General features: G+C 29.4%; 2 protein-coding genes across 5 annotated transcripts; both read right to left on the bottom strand.

Moving 5' to 3' along the window:
* Nucleotides 1-2,438: 2,438 nt before the first annotated feature.
* LOC114388162 (DNA oxidative demethylase ALKBH2-like) lies at nt 2,439-3,425 on the bottom strand. The gene is made up of 3 exons (XM_028348495.1): nt 3,387-3,425; nt 3,144-3,315; nt 2,439-2,747 (listed from the first exon to the last, which is right to left on the bottom strand). The coding sequence occupies exons 1-3, from the start codon at nt 3,423-3,425 to the stop codon at nt 2,554-2,556; spliced, it is 405 nt and encodes a 134-aa protein (XP_028204296.1). The 3' UTR covers nt 2,439-2,553.
* A 3,293-nt stretch (nt 3,426-6,718) lies between these two features.
* Nucleotides 6,719-9,368, bottom strand: LOC114386288 (protein C2-DOMAIN ABA-RELATED 11-like). 4 transcript variants are annotated; one of them, XM_028346249.1, is made up of 4 exons: nt 9,159-9,368; nt 8,202-8,322; nt 7,995-8,090; nt 6,719-7,717 (listed from the first exon to the last, which is right to left on the bottom strand). In XM_028346249.1, the coding sequence occupies exons 2-4, from the start codon at nt 8,310-8,312 to the stop codon at nt 7,424-7,426; spliced, it is 501 nt and encodes a 166-aa protein (XP_028202050.1). In that variant the 5' UTR covers nt 8,313-8,322; nt 9,159-9,368; the 3' UTR covers nt 6,719-7,423. The 4 variants fall into 4 exon arrangements, with proteins under 4 accessions (XP_028202050.1, XP_028202051.1, XP_028202049.1 ...); XM_028346250.1 differs by having other exon boundaries at nt 8,202-8,319; XM_028346248.1 differs by having other exon boundaries at nt 8,202-8,361; nt 9,159-9,367.
* Between the last annotated feature and the right edge of the window lie 711 nt (nt 9,369-10,079).

Below are 10,079 nucleotides of genomic sequence, written 5' to 3'. Positions count from 1 at the left end.
TAACTTCACCAAAGACAACCTTTGTTCTAACAATAATCCTCCATTTTTTTTAAGAACATTTCTCTGCGTTTATGCAGTATGTGTTTTATTACAACTTGCAGTATGTCTTTTATTACAACTTTACCCAACCGCCATAAAACAAGGAGTAAAATGATGGATCCAAGGCTTGCAGAAACTCCTACTTATTTGGCTCATAAATGCATAAAAATAAGTCCTTTTACTTATATGCAATTGGGAGCAAGTTTCATTCTCATTAAAACACCTAACACTCTAACAGTTAAGGTTAAACTAACAAATAACAGAGATTAGAAAACTTTATAGTCTTATAACTATATATGTACTTATATGCAAATCCACAAGGTAGTTGTAGTAGAGAATTTATGAAATATGTAGTTTATTTTGTTTCTTTAACAATTTTTTTGTTAAGCACATATTAGTCAATAAAAAAGAAAGAAAAATAGTCTTTAACAAAATATACACTGTATAGGAAAATTTAATTTGGGAGGATGATAAAATATCCATTACTAGTTCAGATGTGGAACTCAATTAGTAGCTCAATATGCTAAAAGACGTCTGGAAACTTTTTCTTGCCAAAGAACTTAAGCACATAAGAGGATTTGCACAAGGTATTGTAAGACACCGTGTATGTGGGTTATGTAATGTATATAATCTACCAAATATGAAAAAGACATAAGAAAATGTAGAAAAAGGAGTCATCTTTAGTTTTTATTATAATATCTTAAGGCTAAATCCAATGAAGTAAAGGTTCTAGTAGTTTTCTTGTTAATGTGAATAGGATGATGCAAAATGAATAATCACATTGAAGAATTTTAGAACTTCAACTCAGAAGTTTCTCTTAAAGAGGTTTTTAATTATTTTTTGTGATGTTATATTTAGTTTGAATTTATTTTAAAATTTATATTTAATTTATATTTTTTTATTTAGAAACTATCTTTTATTGTAATAAATATATTTAGATGTCTTATGTTCTTTAAATTGATTTTTAATGATAAGAAATCTGAGTTGCAACATTATAAAAGATAATATCACATCTGAAATCATATCCAACGTTTCTCTCATGATCTAGTTGTCCTTGTAATAAGATTAGAATATTATGAATTCTATTTTTGTATCGAAATTTAAACATACTCTCTTCAGTTTCAAAAATAAGAGGAGGAAAAAACTAATTTATATTTATTAAAAAAGTTAGTTAACATCATTTAATTGTGTTGATTTTATTTAAAAGATAGATTTTTTTTTCTTAATTATTCTTTTTTTAAAAAAATTTGATATCAAAAATAAAATATCATTTTAGGAATAATATCTTTTTTAGGGGATTTTAGGAATAATATCTTTTTTAGGGGATTTTAGGAATAATATTGATAAATAAGGTAAAGTTGTTATGATTTACTTATATTTAAAACTGAAACTAACACATTAGGTATTTATTTTTTTAGAGAAAATTACAGCAACACCTAACACCTCTCCTGAAGTTTCATATTTTTGCATCCCCTACAGGGGTGTCAATAGATACGGACGGAGAGGGGAGCGGGCACGGGGCCGAGTCTCTCCCTTAGCACTTCTCATGTATATAGGTATATGTTTTTAAGTTAGTTAACGTAAAATTGTGTAAAATTAATTATTTATGTTATTATTATAACAACAATAATTAAGATTAGTTAGTGTAAAATTATATAAAATTAGTTGTGTTTGTTATTATTACTGTCATAGTTAAGGTGATAACTAGAATAAAATTGTTATTATTATTATTATCATTGTGTGTTTATTGTTTTTATAAAAACGGTTAAGATTATTATCATTTAAAATAAAACTAGTTTAAATTTTATGTGTAAAAATAGTAATGGGCATGTTGAATTGAGTAAATTTTCACATGAAAAGTTGGAAATGACAATTTAAGGATAATAGAAGAATGTGCACTGCTGTTACCATGTATGCATTTGCCCGTCAAGTTGTTGGATATGAGTGAGCATACCTTATGTCTTGATAGGTGAAGGAAGGCTAGTGGGAGTTGTTGGTATAGACCTTGAGAATGTGTGTGTGTGAATTCATAAGTTACGAAGTGTATGCATCCTCATGTCATGGTAGCAACTACCCCCACAAAACAGATTCTGACAAAACCATGATTGCTCCCACGAATCAGAGTTACGTGTGTTTATCAAATTGTTTTGACGCATGTTATGTTTCTTGCCAGTGATCATGTTGATATTATGTTAGAGGACATAGCCAATTGATTGCTCAAATAAGAAGTTGTTGATTCCATGAGCATTGAATTGATGTGCAATGGTATGGCATGATGATTGGTTTCCATATGTGTTTATTGTTAAATGTTTAGGATTGTGTATATTAGATTGTATGAACATTAGCATCTACATAAAGCCTGAAATATAAAACCGAGACACACAATCATATTACTCAAAATAAGACAAAATCTTGCAAAATTATAATTTTCATATCAATCAGTCACTAAAAAACAGATACCTTCTAGAATGCCATACGCAGATTTACCACAAACCTGCTTTGGTCACAAGCCAATCAAAAAACCCACCTAAAGGTAAGGTTAATGAGTGTAGCTTCAGCTTTTGCACGCTTAGGCACAGAGTGAATCCAATCTCTTTGGGTATATCCTCTCATCACCATAAGGGATCCATGCCTAAGTCTAAATGTATGCTGATCAGCATCATGGCTACCCTTCTTTAATCTCTTGCTGGCAGGTTCACCACTTCCATCTGGAAGATCCACAACAAATGATAATAAGTTCATGCATACCCACATAAAGGTTCATTACTATTGTATTACCCATACACGGTTAGAAAAAGAGAGACGTGTGTTTGGATGGGCTTTTGCAAAATTGATTTTTGTTAAAATTGATTTTGAAGTGAATTGATTTATATTTGAATGTTTTTACCTTGAAAGCAAGTGTAAATTCTTCAACTCAACACAAGCTACTTTTTATCACTTCTATTCTAGTAAAACTGAGGTTTGGTGGCAAAATCAATTTTATCGAACAATATCCAAACATCCGTATTTTTACTAAAAGCAAAATCAGTTTTGAAGCTTTCCACCATGAAACTAAACACAAACTCTAAGTGCATCGCTAACTCCAATAACAAAAGAATTCATACCACGAGATTTTTTACATGGCTTCTTCTTCAAAACAAAAGTTAGAGATGCAATTTCAGGCGTCCGTCCATAAAGCTTCTCATCATCAGAATGCCAACCAACATAGTCATTACCACAATTGTACCTATTTAAGAGTAAGCTATTAAAACTACTCCCAGGGAGAGCTTTATAGACCTTCAGAAGTAAGAAGATAGAAATATTAAGTAAAAAACAAACATGGGCTAAAAAACCCATTAGTCAAATACATTGTCATCATCATTAGCAGAATTGATGATTAAAATCATTCTTACAGCATCCAACATGTTTTTAAGTCGTGGATAATCATCCCAAGAATATGCATGTGGCTGATATCCACTGTAAGTCAACTCAGTCAATCCTGAAGTTGCAACATAACATGTGTCTCGAGGCTGCAGAGAATTACATTAAATTACATAACATTAGGACCTTTCCGTTTATATATACAAGAGAGTAATCTCCAAGTTAGGATTCATCTTATCATGTCAAAATTATGTGCCTATCATTCTCTTATATCTTCAGTTACAAGCAAGGATATGAAAATTCTAATGAGAGGATTCATTCAGTAAAGACCCTTATCAATAACTTTTTTTTTTCTTTCCATACACATTAATATTGAGATCGAACCCAAAAACTACGTATTTAGGGAACTTGAACACGTGTCTGGTAACATTTTTCTTTGGGGGGAAATATTTGTTTATTTCATATTCATACCAACTTACAAACTACAACTTCACAATTCACAAAGTTAACCTGATATATGAAAAAAAATTAAAAAAGCTAAGCCCGTTGAATAAGAATATAAAACTAATTAGAGATCACTCGGTATAAGAATTTTATAGTAACCATTACAAAAATAAACAATGTTAACATACACATAAGTTCTAAATAAATTCTAAGAATACGAACATATGATCACTTGTTACACTAACTGCCAAACAAAAGGGGTATATATATATATATATATTAAATAAATTAGATTAATAGTTAACAGCTTTATTTTAATTTCAAAGGGTAATCAACAAAAGATGAGATTTTGGAGGAACCCCAGGTCTGAGAATGGGTTGAATTTGAAAGAATTATATGAAATGAACCTGAAGGAATGATTTTCCGAAGACGGGAATGGAGGGTCTGATCCATGGTATGTGTTTGTCGAGATAATGGAACCATTTCTATGACTGATCGGAGGGTATTAACCTCTGAATGTAAACGACGTCGCTTCCGTTTCCCTTTTCACAGTCTCGCTAGGGTTCTCTTCCGATACCGCCTTCAGCTTCAACACATCCATCGGTGATCACAAAATGTTAGTAGCCTCTTCACGTTCTAATTCTAATAGATAATAAAATTGCAAATTTTGCCGCCAAATTGTTTATTTTTATAGTTAAACTTTATCGGATACAATATAGTAGTTACAAGCATTCCTCTTGTAAAATAATATAATAATACCAATATCAAATATATTTGTTTAGATAAACTTATTCGTAAACATGTTTTTTACTTTTTTTAAATTTAATTTTAATATATTAACATTATAACAAGTTTAATTTGTATGCATTATTATTAGTAAAATACAAATTATCCTAAGTATAATTTGTAAAATGACTATTATAAAAAAATAATAGTAATTTTTGTACTATATTTTAATTATAACTACGTGCCAATGTAAGAAAGAGAATATATATATATATATATATATATATATATATATATATATATATATATATATATATATATATATATATATATATTTTGATAATATAAAAATTTTATATTATCATTTAATTACAAATTATTATATATAATTAACTTGTTATTTTTTATAATAATAAACTTAAAAATTATATTAAAGCGATTGTGAGTGGATCACAACATAAATCAATTATACATGTTAAGACATTACCAATAAACTTGTTAAAAGAAAAAAAATCAGTTAGTCTATTTTAGTTTTAAAAAATTATGTCTATCGATTCGATGGTATATTAATTTTGTGCAACCATCAGTATATTATTCTATAGTTTTAACTAAACTATCCAACAAATGAAATGACACCAAATCAACACATTTTTTTACTATTTGTTAAAATTTATTAGTAACTATAAATAAATTCACGAATAAGAGTCGTTAAGTACGAAATGAAGTTTATAAAAAATTTATGATTTTTAATAAATTTTAATTAATAATAAAAAATATATTTAAATTATGTTAAAACATATGCTATTAATATTTATTATCCAACTTTATTTTTTTATGAGCATTAATTCGCCTAAAGTCAAGAATTAAATTTTCAAAATATTAATATTTATTTAAGAGATTAAATTTTTCCAATAAATATTTATCATATGTAAAGAATCAAATTTCTAACAAGATACTTAACAAATAAGATTATTCGTGAACTATATCATATTATGTTTCATCTAACTTTATATGATTCTATTTGATGTTTTAATTTATTTTGATTTTTTTTAAAAAAATATTCTTTTAATGTACGGTAATAATAATAACCAGCACTAGAAAAAAAAAAGTAATAATAAGATCTCACCTCGTACAAACTCTTTAATACTCCCACCAGGAGACCTATCGAATTAATAGGTTAATTAAATAACACATATACCGATCCTATTTTTTTTTTTTTAATTCTCCGATTCATCTCGTGTAAGAGATTTCGACTCATTTAAAGTTCAACTGAGAAATAATTGCTTAAAAATTATTTTTATTAAACATCACTCAAATAATATCCAAATAATTTAATATTAATTTCAAGACATTAATCAATTATACCAAATCACTTAATGTCTATAAAAATTTATGAGCATGTGATGCACAGTACAAGTACCGGTCAAGTAAACAGTAGTCTCTGTTCTTCATAAATGCAAGGGACTTTTCTTTATTATTATTATAAATTATAAATGTTTTACCATCAACAAATAGAATTTCACTTTATATCTAGTTCAATAATCATTATTCAACATTTAAAACACATTATATTTTTTTAACGAGTATTCTTTAAAACTAGTTAAATAAAAGCAAAAATACGAAGATGATAATTATTTTCAAATAATTAAAAACATATATATAGACAATATTATGTCTTAGTTAATCAATAATAAAATTTGCTAGCAAAACGTTTTTATGCTTTGGCTCAGCATGTTGGTTCTTGAAACTGTCCAGCACAATTTCATCGATGAGTATTTGTTATGGACTTGAAATAATGAAATCTGACACTGGAAAATTCCCCCATATATCACCATTTAGAAAGCTTAAAAAATCCTTGTATATATGTAGTGTTACTGTTACTTGAGTGTACAGATGCATAACTGCATTATGGCCGAGTAATTATACTTGTACAATTTTTTACATTAACAATGTTGAGCATATAGACAGTTCCTTTGAGGCTTTGATTATTGAATAATTTAGCACATGTTTAGGAATTAGGAATTATGTAAAAGATGTATTTTTTTTTAACTCTAAACAAGTTTAAGACTACTATTTTTTTAAAATAATGAATACAAACAAACAAATACTTAATAGATCCATCTCTATTCTACTTGTGTAAATTTATATAACTAGCAGTGAAGAAATATAAATTAGCAAGCATCAGCCTCACAATTTATCTTTTCTTGACTTATCTGCAAATCTATACAATGCCATCAAAACTCACGCAATACCCAAATGAATGCTCATAGCTAAAATGAATATTAATCTGTACTATTTTGGGGAGGAGGGTATGTAATACAAGATAACACAAGGGTAGCACACCATAAGCTCAAATAAGCCATAAATCACTACTTGTTGATTTGAAGATGCAGCATCTAGTGGCTTTAATCTAACTGGGGATGAGGCATCACCAATTCACTGCTAAATTTCATTGGAATATGCTTCTATTAATGTTTTTTTTTTCTTTCTTAAATATGTTTTTGGTTCCTCAAACTATGTTACTTTTGTTTTTTATCACTCAAATTTAAATTTGTTTTTCTCAGTCCCTCATTTTAAAAAAGACTCTTTTCAGTGCATCTGCTATAATTATGAATCCAAACTGCTGAAAATCAGTCAGAAGGGACTAAAAAGAGTATTTTTTTGAAATTGAGAAATTAAAAAAACGACCAGAAACAAAAGTGACCTGGACTGAGAAACCAAAAACCTATAAAAGCTTCTTTTTTTTTTCATTTTTGGGTAGAAACATCTATGCAGGAGTTAATCAAAAGCAAGACTCGACTAGACATAAAATGTTAGTTAGAGATCTACACTTATGACACATGCAATTGTTGCACTATATTGCAGGAGCAACATGTGTGACCAACTTGATGGTCAATTCTAGTTCCCCAGACTCAACTCCACGAAGCCTTAACCAAACATTCTGCACCACCTCACCATTCACACAGTTGATACTGCTTTCACGGACAAGACAGTTTTCACCATCAGGTATGACCTTCCTTAATGTCGTCTCACCAGAGGACACTCTTAAGATGTCTCTTAATCTGGCTGCAGAGACTATTGGTTGAAGGTTCAGGAAAGCATTCCCCATCTTGTCATCAGCCTTCAGAAGATCTTTATCAAACACTTCCTATTAAAAAAAAAAAGAAACAACTCAGCTATACAACATAAGAGCTAATAAATAGTACCTAGTATTCAAGATTTCAGAATAGGTAAAATATGTTTTAAGTCCCACAATTTTTGGTCAAAATTGATTCTAGTCCATACTTTAGAAACATGGTTTTAGCGCTCATATTTTTTATAATTGGTTTCCTTTATGGAACTTAGGATACTTGAGTGAGAGACAAAATTAACCAAGATTGAAGAAAACAAGAATGAAGCGGCATACTAAATATCATGGAGCTCACCAAATTCAGAACTCCCAAGGGTTCTGTCAGAGTGAAATTCAGCTCCTCATTCCAAACAGGATTCAAGCAGCTATTAATTACCTTGGTCTTTGCAGTCTGGTACAATTTAACAACATTTCAAGGTTAAAATATGCTACATAATGTTAATGTTATTGTTAATAGAAACAAGACAAAAATGAAATTAACATATAAATAAGTCTTATTTACCTGATTCCCTAGCTTGAGCACAACATAAGGATCACTGGTCTTGAAATCCCGGATCACCAACCTTTTCCCTTGCACAACAATGACTTTTAGCAGCCCCAATTGTTCACCCATTATACTCCTTCTAACAAGTTAAACTAATAGTCAAACATGGTATACCACACTACAAAAAAAAACAGTTGAAATATTCACCGTTCATGTCGGAAACAAACAAAACAAAACAAAACAAAAGCAAAGCAAGGATGCCAAGTGTGTATGATGAATGGAGGAAAACACTTCCCCTTTACAAAGAATTGCGAGTTATCAACGCCAAGTGGAAAGACAAAACATGGAAGTCTCATTTCTTCTTCCACCCCAAATTGGAAAAAAGAAAAGAAAAAAGGAATGGTTGAAAAAAATGGAACTTTTCCCTTTCTGTTAATTACATTTATGCAGCAAAATTATTCAATGCAAGCATAACGAAAAATGAACCAAACAAGAGAAGAGAATAAAATAGGATTCTGCTAGAGAAGGGAGCTTATAGTGCAAGGAAAATACTCAGTTACTTTACTTACTTACCCATACCAAAAGTTGAGTTTTTTTTAGCTTTTCCAAGTAACTAAATATTCCAAATTTGCTATAGTAATAATCACAAAAGCATTCGGAAAGCAAAGAAGGGGAAGTACCGACTACAAAAACCAATAGATCATTGAACCGAATGAGAAGTAAGCAAGTGAGGAAGAATGAAGGGTGTATTCCTCAGTAAATCACTAAATCCACATTAAATAAAACAAAGAATAGTGGATATAAGAGAAAGATCCCGATCCCAATCACAAGTGAAGTGTGTTTAACATTTTGGCACACTGATCCAACTTCAACTAAACAAAAAATCAAAAGAAAAAGGATATACTGAGATATATGATAGTATATCCCTCAGGGAAGCTAAAAGCAAAGAAACACATGAAAGAAGTTGGAACTCACCAATGGATATGTTGTGATTTGTGAATGAGGAATAGCAATGAGTAAGAATGAGACTTAAAGGCAGTGGAACAACCTCTTCACCGGTAGCAACAGGTGGGGTTAATGAGAGGAGAGGACAAAGGTGAGATTCACACCTGTCGGTCAAAGGAAAGGATATGATACCATTATGCATTATTAACAGATGGACTGTCTTGGCCGCAGGATTCACCAGCCTTGCTTCTTTTGCTTGCTTTCTGTTTTACTATTACCGCCACTCTTTTTTTATTATTCTTCTTATTCTTATCAAACTATATGTATTCACTAACACCTATATGAGTGCAATTGTATTTCATCTTATTAAAGTTTTCCATTTAAGTTTCCTGGATAAGAAAATATAATTAAAATGGAAAATTTTCATCAAAGATAATGAGTTAAATTTCTTAAAGAAATAAATTATCAATAATCAATATATATTTTGTATCAACAATATAATTATATTTTTTATTTTTATAAATATTGAAATATTGAATATGTTTTTGTCCTCGCAAAATATTTATATGATATTTTGATTTAGAATTGAATTCGAGAAATTCAATTTTAATCTAAGATATCAATATTTATATTTTGTGAGATCAAAAATATATTTAAAATTTTTTAAGAACGAATTTTAAATATTTTAATATTTATTGAGATGAAAAATATATTTTAGAAGAAAAAAAAAAAAGGTAGTGCATTGTAGCAGTTTGTGCGCGTTTGGTGACTTGGTTCACTGCTGACTCTGACAACGCTCTTGTTCCTTCTTCGGCTTTGCGTAAGTCGGATCAGATCTTTGATCTTTCAATTCAACCGCGTGCGCCACTAAGCTTGCTTTTCCTACAGTTCATCTTCTGCATCTTTTTCCCACCGTGACAATTAAACAAATCAAAATATAAATTACTTATC

Source organism: Glycine soja, chromosome 15, assembly GCF_004193775.1.
Source record: "Glycine soja cultivar W05 chromosome 15, ASM419377v2, whole genome shotgun sequence".
Classification (NCBI taxonomy): Eukaryota; Viridiplantae; Streptophyta; class Magnoliopsida; order Fabales; family Fabaceae; genus Glycine; species Glycine soja.
Note: the sequence above shows the minus strand (reverse complement) of the source record. Positions and strands in the feature narration are given on the sequence as shown.